The following is a 15797-nucleotide window of genomic DNA, read 5'->3' on the forward strand; positions in this document are numbered from 1 at the left end:
TTCAGGCATGGGTACTGAAAAAGTGTCCAGTCTCAGCATCCCCATGCTTTTTCAGTCTTTGGGTCTTTTGAGACTCCAAACAGAGGTCTGTTAATTCATGTTATGGCAGTTTTCATACAAAGACATCTGTCCACCAGGAACTAAACTTCTTTTATATGGGTCACTATAGCTATCAGAAGTTAATGACTATCAATCATTGCTAATCTGAACTGAAATGGAGCCACTGACCTCAAGCTGAAAGAGCCTTTTGTCTCCTACCAGCACCAAGAGCCATATGGTTTCCTGCCCTTTGCCTCTTATTTCATATTTTAAATAATCATCACTAATTGTACAATTGTTTGAAAATATGGGAGGTTTGTGGCCAGCCACGACCAAGTGGTGCTCTTTCTTCCCATAGCTGTCACTTAATTGAAGAGAAGGGATCTGCTTAAAATTAAAGAATAAAAAAGCATCTCTTAATGAAATATAAGCCCTACCATTTAATTATTGGTCCTGCTTCTTAATATTCTGTCAAGTAGAATGTTAATAATCTTGCAGCCTTCAAAAATTAACAGCTTTGAAAGTGTCAAGGTCATTCTTGTTCTATATGGGAGTAATAAGAAAATTATATAGGCAAGACACCAATGGAATGTTTTATATTATGATAAACGAGTATCTGAGGAACCTACTTATCACAAGTCTCTTTTTATTCAGTGGTTTTCATTATTTTATATCATTTGCATTTCATCTGGCACAGTTCCCCTTTACAACAAGTACTCAAATATTGCAAATATTTGATTATAGAGCTTAAGATAACACCATTCCTGTCAGACAAATAAACTGCATCACCAGCTATCTTTAGCTGCATCTGCTTTCTTTAATGAAACATATTTTCCTGTAGAAATGCTGCCTTAAAAATCATGACCACACTAATTATCTATGGCAAGCACATCTTCCTCAACTAACGACAGCTCGAGCATATTATCATTTGCTCCAGACTTCATTCTAAAATTGAAAGATCCATACAGCTTTGCAGACTCCTTGGAGGATGCAAACCTGCTCCTCCGGTACAGCTCCCCTTTCCACATGGACATCATCAGCAGGCTGGAGAGCACCACGCCCCCCAGGGTTAAGAGACACAGCCCAGCGATAACACAGCGGTCCAAGTGAGCGCCGATCCTTGCGCTCTCGTTCTCCAGCCTCTCCATCTCCCGGGCAGCCACGGTGTTGGGATCCACAGTCACATCTCTGGGCACCACGTAGGAAATTATCACCAGCAAAATGCCACTAACCAGGAACAAAATGGCACTAATGAATCCATAGTCAACAGATTTCCCAGCTGCTGCCTCTGAGGCAGCATCATCCTCCTCAGAGACCAAGGAAGGAGAATCGTGCACCCATGCAGGTGGCAGTTCCCTGCAGGAATGCTGCTGCAGAGGGGCATCCCGGCCACCTGTAGGAGTGGGGGGACTTCGTGCATGCTCCAGATTTACATTTTCATCCACGTAGGTGAACGATGTCTCGAGTTCCTGGGCACAGCAGCAGGCTTTCTTCCTCCCTCCATCCTCTTCCCTGGGCGAGCGCTCAGCTGGGTGGCAGGGCTGGGAGGTGCTGGAGGGGGCAGGGTGCTCCTGGGGCGAGGTGCCCAGGGAGGAGGGCTGGGGTGCCAGGGGGGGCTCAGCCACAGGGCCCCTCTGCAAGGGCTTGCAGTGCCGTTCACAGTGCAGGGCTGCCACGGCAGCGGCTGCTCTGGGGTCCACCTCACCCCCCTCACACTGCTGCTGCTCGTAGGGATGGGGGGACAGGCTCCAGCCAGTAGCGGCACCCAGGGGCACCTGTCTGCTCTCCTCAGCCAGGTAGAGAAGCTCCATGCAAGCCATCGACCTCGTCCCCACGAGCCTCACCTCCTGGGCTACGGCATCCTCCAGCAAATGCTGCCCCTGACCTGCAGAAGCGGCTTCACAGTACTGGCGCTGCTGTATCCCAGAAATCTTCTTCACCACTTTTTCACCAACGTTTTGTTAGGGACATGGCTTGTGTCAGCTGTTAAATGATTAAACAAATCCTCTCTGACATTCATTTCTTTTCAGTCTGCAAATGAAATAGCAGAGGGGGAAAAAACAACAACAACAAAACCAAACCCGACAACCTCATGATGATACATTAATAAGCCAAAGGGAAGATAACACAAATGAAATACATCAGCCCCCTCTCAACTGTTTGAGAGGAGACGGCAAACATGATTGTTTTAACCACGCATTTAAAACTGCAATCCTCTTGCAGATCCAAAATCTATTAGGGAATCTAATCAACCTTTGACACCACTATCCAATTAAGGCAGTAAGTATGCACAGAGCACAGGATAACCAGAAAAACTGTGTAAAATGTAGAGAAAATGTATGTCTGTTCTTTTAGAAGCATATAACTCCCATCCCCCCCTTCCAAATAAAGAATTTTACACTCAGATTCACAGACTAATTAGAAAGAAACACGCAAATCCCATGTAGCTCAATAATCCAGGATCTGTATTCTCCGGTGGAAATCTGATAATCCTATGGGAAAAGCAGTGCTTTCCTATATAAGATCTACCATTTATCTAAGAGCTTTTGGAATGAAATTATGCCTCAAAGACTGATGACTCAAAGACGGATATTACTTCTCATCTGCAATTAATTCGTTATTACCCCTTTCGCCTGGGCCCCATCCCCCTCGAGGCCGCCCGGTGTCACGGGGCGAAGCCTGCAGCCCGACAAATGTGTTGCATGCGTAGGAAACACATGTGCGTCTGTAGCACATACGTGATCGCTCACAGCCGCTGCTCACTCACGCTCTTCTCGGGACCTCAGCGAGAACCGGCCGCGCTGGGAAAAGCGATTCCCGCCGGCGCCGGGAGTAGCTGGATCCACCCGCCACCGAGTGACCCGAGCGATACCGAGGTGAGCGGCGCGCAGACACGCACGGGCACACACGCATCCCCGGCGGGCAGGAGCGCGCCGCCTCCTCCCGCTGCTGCTCCTCCTCCCGCTGCTCCTCCTCCTGCCCGCGGGGCTCTCACCTGCCCGGCGCCGCGCCGGCCCCCGCACGCACACACGGACACACGGACACACGGACACACGGACACACGGATGCACTCACCTTCCTCCCGCCCGCCTCCGCCACCGGCCGCGCCCCAGCCCGCGCTGCTCCCAGCGACCCCGGGCGGCCCGGGTGGCCCGGCCCGGCCCGGCCCAGCCCAGCCCAGCCCAGCCGGGCAGTGCCGGGGCGGGCGGGCTCCGCTCGGCACGCCGGGAGCTGTAGTCCGCGGGCGGCGGCGCTGCTGCGGCAGCGCCCGGAGCCGCGCCCGCCCCGCGGCCCCGGGGCTCGGCCGCTGCCCCGCCCGGGCTGCAGTCACCGCACGGCCCCTCCGGGTGCCGGAGGCTGGCACGGGGCCGGAGAGCAGCGTCCGTGCAGCCGGATGCGTGCGTCTAGCTCAGTCACCACCCGGAGTTGTTTTCCATAGTCTTGGGAGCTCACGACTTACTCCAGGGAAAGATAAAATCAGATTTTCAAGTGATCCCAGAACTGCTGGATCTGAGACGTCAAGGGACGTACCCTCTGCGCAAGACTTACTGGAAAATCTCAGGAGCTCGCCTGTGTTGGCAGGTTGTCCACGCGCTTCCTCTGGCCAGCATAAATGACTATTTAAAAAAAGACTGTTGCCAAAAAATACATAATAAATGAATGGCCATTTCATTTTCAGTATGAACCTTCACTGAGTTCTCTTGCCAGTGCTTTTCCTTTGCCAGTGTTAGTGATAAACTAGAATATGAAAATAAAGTATGGAGTAGTCTGAACTGAAGGCTTATCATAGCTGAATATGATGCTATTGTGGAAAAACCAAGATCTGGGGAGACAAAGAGCAAGCATGGGCAGAGGCACCTTTGTCATGGAGCTGAAATGAAGGTGCACGCAGAAATAAGTGAGCAGCACCTGCCTGCATGGCTGTTGGGCAGGAAAGCAGAAGCTCAAGTTGAAAAGTGAGCTGGGGAGGAACCAGCAGAGACAAACACAGACTATCTGAAGGAGCTGGCCTGACGTGAGAGAACAAGGTCATTCTCTGTAAGGACTCTTTGCCAGTTGTGAAACAATGCATTAGGCAATCAAATCAGTTTTGAAGACATATCCTGCTGAGACCCAAAGCACCCAGTACAGAAGGCTCAAATCTTAGTGGGAGTAACTCCCATGAATGTCAAAATTACTTGCCAGGACGTGGTAACAGTAGGGCACTCGCAGTGCCCATCATACAGATTGCTTGGTGCTCTGGGGTTCTTTGGATATCATTTCAAAGCAGCTCCAGGCAGTGTTTCCATTAGAAAAGTGCAGTTTCAATGCATTAAATAGTATATTATTCACCCTTTGAAGAAAAATTGTAAGGAGAAAATTAAGGAGTTGGGAAAATGATGCAGGCTGTCCTTGGAGCTTTTTAATAACAGTGCCCTCTTTGAGATAAATATAAAGGAACAAACAAAACCTAATCACAGAAACAAAAAAGCCTGAACAAAAAATTGTTCAAATAGTTTCAAGCAAAAGTAAAGACAGAAACAAACTCTCTTTAAGTCTATTGCGCATTTTCATTTGGGAATTAGCAGGATAGGAATATACAGATGTTGGGCACTGACACTGCAAGCTGCACCTGCTGCATCTGATAGACAAATCTTAATTAAATGACTCACAGGAAAAAATATGGTGCTCAGCCCTGGCAATGCAGCCTGGAAGAATGAAAACACCTTTCCTGGGCCCCGGCACAGCCTACCAAGTCCTTGGGTGGGTATTGTCTTTCTGATAGCTGATACAAAGGCAGGAAATTGTCTGCACACAACAAATGCCATGTTGTCGTTCCTTCAAAACCCAGGAGCTACAGCATGTACTCTTGAGCACTTACTAGAGCCTTAGTTACTTGTTATTTGCTGTGCTACCGCCCACTCTCCTCCCCGTTTTGTGCCAGCGCGTGTTGGGCAAGCGTATTAATTTGTTGCTGATAACTGTAGTCCCACAAACTATGGAGCAAACAGAGGGAACCACAACTCTGTCAAGCCAAGTGTTGTCTATTCTATGTGCCTTCCCATGTGGTGCTGTGTCTCCTTTTCCTAGTAGAGTTCACTCACTCTTGGAGCAAAATCACTGTCTAGTCACAATTCATATTACTGACATTTCATTTCTTTAACTTTGGATGCAAGGAGTTAACAGCATTTTCTTGTAACAAATGTGATTGTTGCCAATGCTCTGAGGTGTGGAGGTGGTGAAATGAATGCATAGCAACGTGTACTCTGCAAACACAAGTACAGCTGGTGAAAAGATAATCAAGTAAGGGCGGGAGTAGGAATATTTGTCACAGGAAGAAAGTGACTATGTAGAGCTAAAAACCAGAGTGATGGACACACAATGGGACAGAAATAAAAGACTGGAGTAGACTGTCAGAGTGGATGAGCCTTTTTCTCTCTGCTCTAGCCTACCATATAATACAGCCCTTTCAGACACTGAGCAGGGCTATGGTAGCAACACAGTGATAATATGAAATCTGACAGTCGGCTGATAACGGTGTCTCAGTTGAGATATGTGCAATTAAATTTAAACCATGCTCTGGAGCATCTTGTAAGCTCTCTTCAAGTTGGCCCAACTATAAATGAGCATGTAAACTAGGTGTACATGGTTTTTTCCCATTCTCAGTAACCTATGGCCGCCATAAAACTATAAGGAGGCTTGTGAGGAGCTAAAAGTTGTTTCACACTTTCTGTTTGAAGCCTCACTGAGGGCCTGACCAGACCTGAGAGCTTTAGAGGAACCAGGCAAAACTGGAACAAGTTTTCTGAATGGTACATCCCATCATGGTGTGATAGAGGATGGGTTTTGAGATATTTTATGTGCTATCACCAGTTCAGGGAGTTTTCCAGTGTTATATGGGATCCTCAGTGAAGCATTCCTCCAAATGTTTTTATTCTCTTTTCCCCTTTCTGTCTTTTAACATGTATACAGGGTTCTTCAATGATCTCGTTTTCACAGAATCTTCGATTCATTGCCTTGCACAGCCACAGGACCTTGGGTTGCCAGTGGTCCTTGTGCAAGTGTTGCAAGACTGCAGAGCTTCTAAAATAAAGAGGCACTCCAGCCAGTGTGGCTCAGAGAATGATACATTCAGAGAAGTCTAGAGAGAGTATTGCATAAACTTCCCATTTCTACTTGAATAGATCATACTGTTGAGTAAAGTAAATTGGCTAGGGAGTCAATAACATGGGGCTGCAGAAAAATTTAATACCTATTAGAGAAATACATGGACCTGTGTACTGGTCTGTGAAAAATAACAAAGGTAATAGATGAGAATGAAGAGGCAAATTTATATATAGCTATGTTTATATATAAAGTGCAAAAAGAAAAAGTGATGCAATTTTTTTGGCTTAGAGACTATAAGTATTCTGAAGCTAGCAAGCAAATATTTCGACAACTCAATATAAAAATAAAAATTCACCATTTCTGTGTGTTTAAAACATTACTGTCACAGATCAATAAATGTCACAGATTAATAAAGCAAAAGTAGATGGGAAAGCTGTTTAATTCTGCTTTGGTTGATTCACTAATGCACATCCATTGTGCATTAATAAAAGACACAATAAATAAATAATTTTACAGAGATACAAGAAACCATAGATGTGTGATATGATGTTCCAGAATTGCCGCAATTAAATTAGATTAAATCCTTGATAAAGCTCTATGCTTCTCATGTCTGAACGTGTGAAATCATGGTTTCAGTAAATATTCAGTCTTGGTCTTAGAGCAAAGGATCATCTGGAGGAGTAAAGGGCCTGTTGACTACTTGGAAAACACAGTAGTTGTAGCCCCACTCAGGAACTAGTGCAGGACAGGTAGGAATTATTGAGCTGTCAGGCTGAGGTCTGCTCCCTGGCACAGCACCTGTGGAGCCTTTACTGGCCATTAAGGGCCGGGTCTGGATGTCCCAGGACTGCTGTTTCCCACCTGCTATGCCCACACCAATGACTCAGGCTGGTGACCTGACCAACCCCACTACCACAGGCTTTACTGTTGATCCCGACCAGCCTCCCTGCTTTCCTCCTTCAGGAGCTCATACTCAGCCATTTTCCCTTCTGAATGCCCCAGCACCTGAGCACCCCTGTGTCAACAGGCCTATCCTTGTCTCTGCCTTGATTGTTCTAGAGTCCTGCTGACTATCACAGCTCCATCTCAGCAGTCTGGGCTCAGGGTGCCCAGTGGGATATGGCCAAGCTGGCCCTGCTGTGCCCAGAACAGACTGACTGCTGAGTGCCAGGTACCTGGATGCCACTGAGAGTGCCTAAGCTTTGGACACTGGGGTGCAGGAGGCACCTTCTGCCTCCCTGTGTGCCCCTAGAATGCTGAGCACTGAGCTGTGTGATCTGGAGCCTTGACAGAGCCCAAACAGCTCCTCCTTGCTATGGCCTTGGGATTGCCACGTGTCCCCCCTGGTTTCTTCTGCCCACTGATGGGGAAGTACCAGCACTGTGCTGTCACCATGTTGTGAGAACCAAAGTTATCATTCATTTCCCACTGTGGTCATACCTGAGACATAAAGGACATGTTTCTCCCTAGGTCAGCCCACAAATTGAAGACTACAGCCCTGAACCCTCTGTTGCTGCTGAGTGCCAGGTGTCATGCACGTGACTGACTGCTGTCATTGCCTTTTTCAGGTGTTTTCCTGGATGGTTATTCTCTTCACTTTCCTGCACACTTGCATGGAAAGACAGAATCACCTAGAGTAATCACACATTAGATCTGGGAAATTTAGTCCACCTGTGATTCTGTACAGAAAGACCTAAAAATACTAATTATAGAATGAAGGGATGTAAAGGGAAAGTGAGATAATAGACTACCCTGGAGGGAAGCCCAGGTGAAAATCAGAGGCTGCTTAGGAGAGAAATAAATCACCAAGGAGATTTTAAGCAAGGGATTTAAAGGATAGAGAATAGTGCAGAAATAAAAGGGCACTGCAGCATAATATGAGAAAATAATAGCTTGACCCATAAAGGTGGGGGGGGCAGTTATCTGAATCTGGAAACAAAAATTACTCTTAGCTGTTGCAGTACACATAAAACTATGGGTGAAAGAAGAAAGTGAAGGCTGCAGTTTCTGACAAGGCAAGGACACACGGTCTTCAGTAATATATATATTGCTGGTGACAGAATGAGGTTTTATAGAAATTATCAGGAATAGTACACAGGGATTCTATATTATCAGCATGCATTAAAGAGTTTCTTCAACAGAAACATCAAAGATGTGTTCACATTAGAGAGGTAATGCTGATAATTTATGGAATTTACCTGTATCAAAAAGACTAAAGGCAAAAAAATAGTAAAACCACCTTCTCTTGGCAGTGCTTTATGTCCACATACTAGAAAGTACATTAAAAAACTGAAATCAGTATTCCCATTTTAAAGGCAAAGAAACTGAAACATGGGAAACTTGTGTAATTTGTTACAATCCAGGCAACACAGAACCAAAATCAAGGCACCAAAATTAAGATGAAAGAATTGGTCCTTGAGCTTTGTTCCTCATTTCACCTGTTTTAGCCAACAGCAAAGGGCAAGCAGTGACTTCAGAGGAAACCCAGTTCTTTTCTTCATACCTAAGAGGAGAACCACTGGTATGAGGGAACAGAGATGTAGAACTATTTTAAGCTCATAAATCATAGCATCAGACATATGCCAGGAAGGTGTATCAGTGGGGTTTTGAAGGAGAGCTAAGGTCCATGCAGATTGCTGGTGGTGATATTTGTAGCTAAATAAGCAGCCACAGCAGCCCATATTTGAGAGAGTTCAAGGCAGAGCTCTCCTCCTTCTCTTCCTCTCTTCCACAGTCCCTTAACCTGACTGTCATGCTGAATTCATGTGTGGAGGAAAGCCTTCCCCATGTGTCTAGTCCTGGTCCCATCACAATCACTGTAGCATTTTTGCAATCAGCTTTAAACAGGCCAGGATTTCTTATTGTCCTTCCTCAGCTAATAATGTTGAGGTTCCTTCTAGAACAGTGTCTGCAAGGAGTTGTAAAAAACCCTTGTGGAATACAACACACTAACACCTGGGGTAGATAAACCAAATGGGAAAGGTAAGACTAATCACAGTAATACAGGCCTTGACAGGTCTACCAGACTCTTCCAAAGGCAACATTTCTTCTACAATACTGAAAAACAGTGAACGAAGTGCTACAAAATAATCTGCAAGAAGCAATCCTTCTACAGGGCCACATGAATGAGCTAGACCATCTATGTATTTTCCTCTCTGACATCCAGTGATTTGATCCTGTTTACTTTCCAAGACTGAAACTGGAAGGAAAAATATTTGATCTTTTTAAACAGTCAAACCTTTAAAGTCCAGCCTGTCCCCTGAATTTTGAGAATGCAACTAGAGGTTTTTAAACAAGACCTCTATTGATGTCCAGGGCAGGCATTGCAGTCCAAACACCCACAGAGCAATAAACACTTAATTCATCAGATGTGGTTAAGGCTTTTAACATTCTTTTTCTTGTCACGTAGGCACTGTTCAGATTCCTAAGGAGGTTCTACTTGCTGTCCTCCTTTGATTGCCTAGGAAGAAGGAGGACCATTCTTCTTAAGGCTGAGCTTAAGAGAGGTATCTGGGATCGATAGTAAAAAATAAGCCCTGATGTCATGGTTTTGGTTTTATTTATGGAAGGAAATGTGATGTCATGCTCTATATTAAACCAGCTCTCTGAAAGCTTTTAATTGCAGTGGGTTTTGAAGCCATATATTCAAATGGTGACAGCACACTGTGTTGGCTCCTTCACAAACAGAAGTCTTAGAGAGTCACATGCTGCTAAAGAAAATGTTTTACACTTTTCTGTTCTTGACACATCAGAGTCATTTTTATCTGGTTACAATGTTATGCATGCAACAGAACTGCAATGATAGTAAAATCTGTGACATGCAGGCAGGACTGCAGGCGCAGTATGAAAAAAAGGAAGGCACTTACTTGAGCAGTTGAAGAGCTCCTAATACATTATTTACGGGAAATCAATATTTTTTGTAATAAATACATACACACATCTATCTATCATCCATTCAGGAAAACAAAGATGTCTCTATCCCACAGTTGGTGAAAAGCAGAAAGCAAAATGATAGAGACCTTAGTTCACATTTTCTAATTACCGTGTTCCTCTGGCAGTGTCTGGGGAGCCAGCACAGACAGGTTGGGTTTTGCAGGAAGGTTGGCTCTTGAAAAGACGAAGATAATTTTTAGTTTGTGGTTCTAAAGATCTGGTTCCTGCGCAAAAAGGCCTCCATTACAGAGCCTTGAAAGCTCTCTTCCTTGCAATGGGGTTTATTTCAGTGTGAGACAGGGACATGTAGCTGAGTGTCTGGTGAGAAATGCCTTGGTGTGAAACCTCCTTGAATAGAATCAGAACAGGAGTGTTGATGTGGAGGAGCCTAGCAAAGAACTGTAGCAGTCCAGGCACCCCTGGGGGGTCCCTAGGGGTTGATCAGGGCAGTGCCTGATCAGGCTGAGCAGGCAGCTTGTGTGTGCAAAGAGATCCCTGCAGATAGAGAGCTTCTCCTGGACAATGGGCATCTGGTGGTGGATGAACAAGGAAGGAGGATTTTTTCTTACTGCGTGCTAAATGTATTACTGTGTTGTCTTTCCGTGAATAAAGATTTAATTGTACATTTTCTCAGAGTCCTCATGATTGGGTAGGTCAGACCTAATGTGGTTTTCTGGCACTTCTTGGGAGGGGATTAAGCTTGGTTTAATCATTTGCTTCAAGAGATGTCAAATACATCGATGCTACTGGTTTTTGTTCTTATTAACCACCTGGTTGAGAATTATATGTACACATTATAGTGAGGTAATAGGAGTTCTTTGGTTGATCTTACTTCTGAGGCATCCATGCATGTATACACACAAAGGTACTCACAAACAGCTATGAGGAGTTTTTCATGGAGAGTGGGAGATTTGGAAATGATTTTCCACTCCTTTTACTCCAGGTGACACATTCTCCCTCGCACAATATTATACATAAAATGAAACATGGAGAGCTATTTTCCCAAACAGAAGGAAATGATGTTTTTTGAGGTGGGTAGCTGCATTTCAAAGCCAGAAATCTGCATGGAAGATATTTGTGCAGTGCCATCTGGACAAGTTTTTAATTAATGTGGAAAATGAAAAATTAACAGGGGGACTAACAGTTTCTTCATGTTCAAAGACATAATCCTGCAGGGAAAAAAATACCAATGGTTATACTTCCAAAGGATTAATAAAGAGCTTCTAACATGGGTATATAAATATGAAGTCAGACTAGAGAAAAAATATTTTAAACATTTATGATTAGTTTTATTAATTTTTTTTAGTTTAGAAAAATTCTATTTCCTTTAAGAAAAGATAACAAGAAAGGATAATGACAAGTAGATAAAGATACAATTCTGTGTATTCTGAATGAGGGATTCTTTCCACCGCATAAAATTGTAATGATAACATTAGAGGAGGAAAGAAGGAGAGGAGCATCACTGTGTTTTGGGGCACATAATAGGAGTTTAGCTATCTGTTCATTTACATTGCACTCCCCCATTTTGCTACCTGAGCATTAGACAGTAATAAAACATGGTAAAACTGGAGACTGAGTTTTCTGCCTGTATTCTGAAGTTTTGAAATACAAAGTGTATGAAGACTATATAAATCACATTGCCTTTCAATCTTTCAGAAATATTGTCACTTTTTAACAACTGATCTGCTTCTTCATCTGATTTTCTGGTGATACTTTTAAACCAATAGCGTTAAAATCACTATTTTTGGGGATGATAGGAGAAGTCAAAGGGGACCTGTGACCATGAAAGATTTTATTCAGCTTGTCTCAGAACAGATATAACCTTCTATATCCATATATATCCACATATTCTTCTTGTCTGCTGAGACTTTTTTAATGACTTCCAATCTAAGAGGGTGTTTTTATATCCTGAATTAAAATTCAGCGGTTTTGTGCCTTGCTACAATTCTGTCTTTTCCTTTTCCTTCCTCATCATTTTCTGTAACAATTTTATTTATGTTTTAATGATTTTGAGATCTTGGAATCATATTGCAACTCACAGCTAAACTGAAATGATACTTTTTTTTCTTTTTTTATGTTGGAGAAGAAACAAGCAGCCAGAAGCTCTGCAAGTGTGAAACCCAAAGGCAGAGGGAACATATGTCTCCCATAGGAGCAGGAGTTAACTGATTCAATGTGAGTAAAGGATGGTAAGATTTCAGCATGAGGCAACATCTCGACTTAAAGTGAATCACTCCCCAAACTGACCAGAAGTTGGAGCAGAAGGAGAAAAGATTATGACTCTGATATTTAGGTTATCATGAAGATACTTCTTTACTCTGCACTAATGCTATTCTTTAAATCACTTAATAAACACAAAAATCTATGGCAAAGTCTAAATTTAGGAAATGTACTTAAAGCACCAAGAGTGTTCAGGAGAAAAATCTAAATTTATTTCTAATATTATACAAGGTTGAAAATTACATTGTATTTATTTAGCATGTTAAAACCCGTGAAATGTAGTGTATGGATTAGTGCAAGATGTTCTGTGGCCTCCAAAAGTTCCTACCTACTTGGGCATCTTCATTCTGTGCAGACAGCTAAGACTGTCTTCTGTTTCCTGCTGAAATTTTCTGACTGTATTTTTAACTGCAGATTTTTCCCTGACTTGCTCTACTACTCAACATCAACAATGATCTGGATCCAGTGGAGTCAGATTTGGCAGTCATCTGACTAAATGTGGAGCTGGGACACAGACTTCTACTTTGAATCAGCTGTCTTGATGATGGTTGTAACTGAGAAGACCAACACAGTCAGCAGAGTTAAGGATGACCAAGTGTAGGCACTTACTTCAGAACTGGGTGAATGGTGCACCTAACGGACTGTGACTGCTCTGTCACACACTGTCATTCTCATTGTAGACAGATGTGCTTAGATCAATCCCACCATAATTGGGTAGTTATAATTAATTTTCAGGGGATTATGGTAAAAATCTCATTTTAAAAATGCTGTCTGCCTCCTTGTCAGTAAGAATCCCCAAACCCCATGGCTGATCTGGAGTGAGGCAGCTTCACTTTCTTTCATAGCTTGTCTTCTCTTCCTCATGGCTCATTGATTTTCTTTGTTGCTCTCCTCTCTGCTTCTCCATGCTTCCCTCATATGTGGAATATGACTTTACAGCAAAGAAAAGAGAATGTTTTCACCTCTACGAGCCACCACTACACAGCAGATTTTTGCTGAACTTAGTCTATTTTGAGCCAATATCTGAAGCATCGCTTTGAAGAAGAGACCAGGTCTTTTTGTGAAACCTCACTTGGAGTACTGCATACAGTTCTGGTGTCCCCAACATAAGGAGATGGAACTCTTGGAGTAAGTCCAGAGGATGGCCACAAAGCTGATTAGAGCACTGGAGCACCTCCACTATGAAGACAGGCTGAGAAAGTTGTGTCTGTTCAGCCTGGAGAAGAAAAGGTTGTGTGGGGACCTCACAGCACCTTCCAGTATCTAAAGGGGACTTGCAGGGTTGCTGTGGAAGGACCCTTTCTTTGGAACTGGAGTGACAGGACAAGGAGTATTGGTTACAAACTGAAAGAGGGGAAATCTAGGTTAGTTTCAGGAACAAATGTTTTACTTTGAAGGTGGTCAGACACCTTTCTGGGAACAGGTTGCCCAGAGATGTGGGTGCCCCAATCCTGTCACTGTTGAAAGACAGGTTGGAAAAAGCCTTGAGCAGCCTGATCTAGTGGGAGGTGTCCCTGTCTATGGCAGGGGGTGCTGGGGCTAGATGATCTTCAAGGCCATTTGCAACCCTTTAACATTCTATGATTCATTCTGTGATTCTGTGATTCAATGAAATGGGTATGTGGCAGTTCCTCTAGAATCTAGAATGATGCACAAGAAACAGCAGTTTCACTGTTTTGCAGTAGTGAATGTATTTTGTTGACCAATGACTTGTGTCCTACTCATTGCCTGTTGTTCCACTGTTGAGTTTGTAAATCCTCAGGGCAAGTGTAGGGTTTGTGTTCATCATCACCTCATCATCCATATCCCCCTCTAAAAAGATGGGTGGGTGGGTGAAAGGGAGAAATTACCTGACTACTTTGCTCTGTCTGTATATATATTTATTCATATTTGATTCTTATTCTGGAGAGCATAGATGCAGCTAAATAAGGAAGTGATCAATACCCTCACAAAGTCACATGTGACTATAAATTTGCATTATTTGCTATTGCAACAAAAATGAGTGAATGGATTTTGTAGGGGCAGAGATGCCATTTTGAAGATGTGAACATTAAATAATGGAGGTTGCCAATTAGACAAGGTGTTAAAACATATGTATAGTTGCCAGCATATGTATAGTCTCACTCTACTTATGTGTTTATGGTGCCTTTTGGATATGAGCCTAGAAATTACATTTTCTTTCTTCTTTCAATGTATATTCTTATACTAAATTGCATTTCAGTTTAACAATATTTTTTTCTGCTTACAACTTCAGCTTTTTTTTTTCCCATAACAAAACCATAAAATTATCACTTTGAATTATGAATATATATTGATGGGTCAGCACCACATAAAACTTACTTACTACCCAGGCTATATCGAAGCTTGATCTGAAATTTTCTATATGTATGTACAAATGGTGATTTAATCTAGATATATTGAAAACATGCAAGCATCTTACAGATTATTTTGGGCAGAAATATGTAAGAAAATATTTAAATTACTTTTAGAAAGTATGAATTGTGAAAGTAGTTTGTTATAGATGATGATGCATCATAAATATTGGTGAACATTTAAACATGCATTCACTTTCATGCAAGTGTTGCAAGATGATTTATCCATTTCTGGAAATGCAAACACTCAATTTTCTTTGAGTCTGGAGGTAACGCCAAATGCCTGCACATTCCAATTCATGCTGTTTGTGTCTTTGGCTGCAGCAAAACAGCAGCTTGATTTAACTTCTGTCTGCAGGGTCCATTCCAACCCCAATTACTGGAGAAAATAGCTTTACTTACAGATGTTGAATTTAACTTTGCAAATAGTTCTTCACAACTAGAAAGTAGAGGTATGCAAGTAGTTACATTATTCTCTTCTGCCACTCTATGCTGTGTAATGTCTATCCATTCTTCATTTAAAATAAATTCATCTGCTATTGTGGAAAAATGCTGTTAAATAAAGCTGATCATGAGGCCATGAGGTTATCTGAATATTGTTTGATGATGTTGCTGTTGTTCTCAGTCTTTATAAATTTTAGGAATTTATTTATAAAATCGCAACCTGGAAAAAAACTGCAATATAAAAATAAGCCACTATCTTTGATTTCTACATTTTAGGTGATGTTTCTCTAGAAGCAGGAGATGTAATTTGATGGAATAATTGAGGTTTCAGAAAATAAATTTCTGTAGAAACTTGCAGAAATACTCATATTTAGGTAGATGGTTAAGTATGATTGTTTCAAGCTTCTTACATATAAAAGTTATTTTATATAGATTTTATGGTGTTTAATAATAAATCATGTATTTAATGAAAGGTGTCCGGTGCTTTAATATTGTTAAGAAGAATATATTTTATAAGGCAGGGAAATTGTAACCATTCTCCACTCAGAGTTCCACTGAGAACTCTAACCAGTTTTTTACCCTTCACAGAGAGGCATGCTGAAAATCAAGTGGATCAATACTGAACAGTGAAGAAAGAGAACAATCATACAAATATACAGGGTTAAAATAGCTTCACAGTGATGTTCAAACATCTCTAAAGAT

At 42.6% G+C, this 15797-nt stretch overlaps 1 protein-coding gene across 2 annotated transcripts; it reads right to left on the reverse strand.

Annotated features, from left to right (window-relative positions):
- Window positions 1-668: 668 nt before the first annotated feature.
- Window positions 669-3205, reverse strand: TMEM74 (transmembrane protein 74). Of its 2 annotated transcripts, none has more exons than XM_030971443.1 (2): window positions 3115-3205; window positions 669-2022 (listed from the first exon to the last, which is right to left on the reverse strand). In XM_030971443.1, the coding sequence occupies exon 2, from the start codon at window positions 1857-1859 to the stop codon at window positions 909-911; it is 951 nt and encodes a 316-aa protein (XP_030827303.1). In that variant the 5' UTR covers window positions 1860-2022; window positions 3115-3205; the 3' UTR covers window positions 669-908. The 2 variants fall into 2 exon arrangements, with proteins under 2 accessions (XP_030827303.1, XP_030827302.1); XM_030971442.1 differs by lacking the exon at window positions 3115-3205 and adding an exon at window positions 2778-2980.
- Window positions 3206-15797: the final 12592 nt, after the last annotated feature.

Source organism: Camarhynchus parvulus, chromosome 2 (genome assembly GCF_901933205.1).
Source record: "Camarhynchus parvulus chromosome 2, STF_HiC, whole genome shotgun sequence".
Taxonomy (NCBI): Eukaryota; Metazoa; Chordata; class Aves; order Passeriformes; family Thraupidae; genus Camarhynchus; species Camarhynchus parvulus.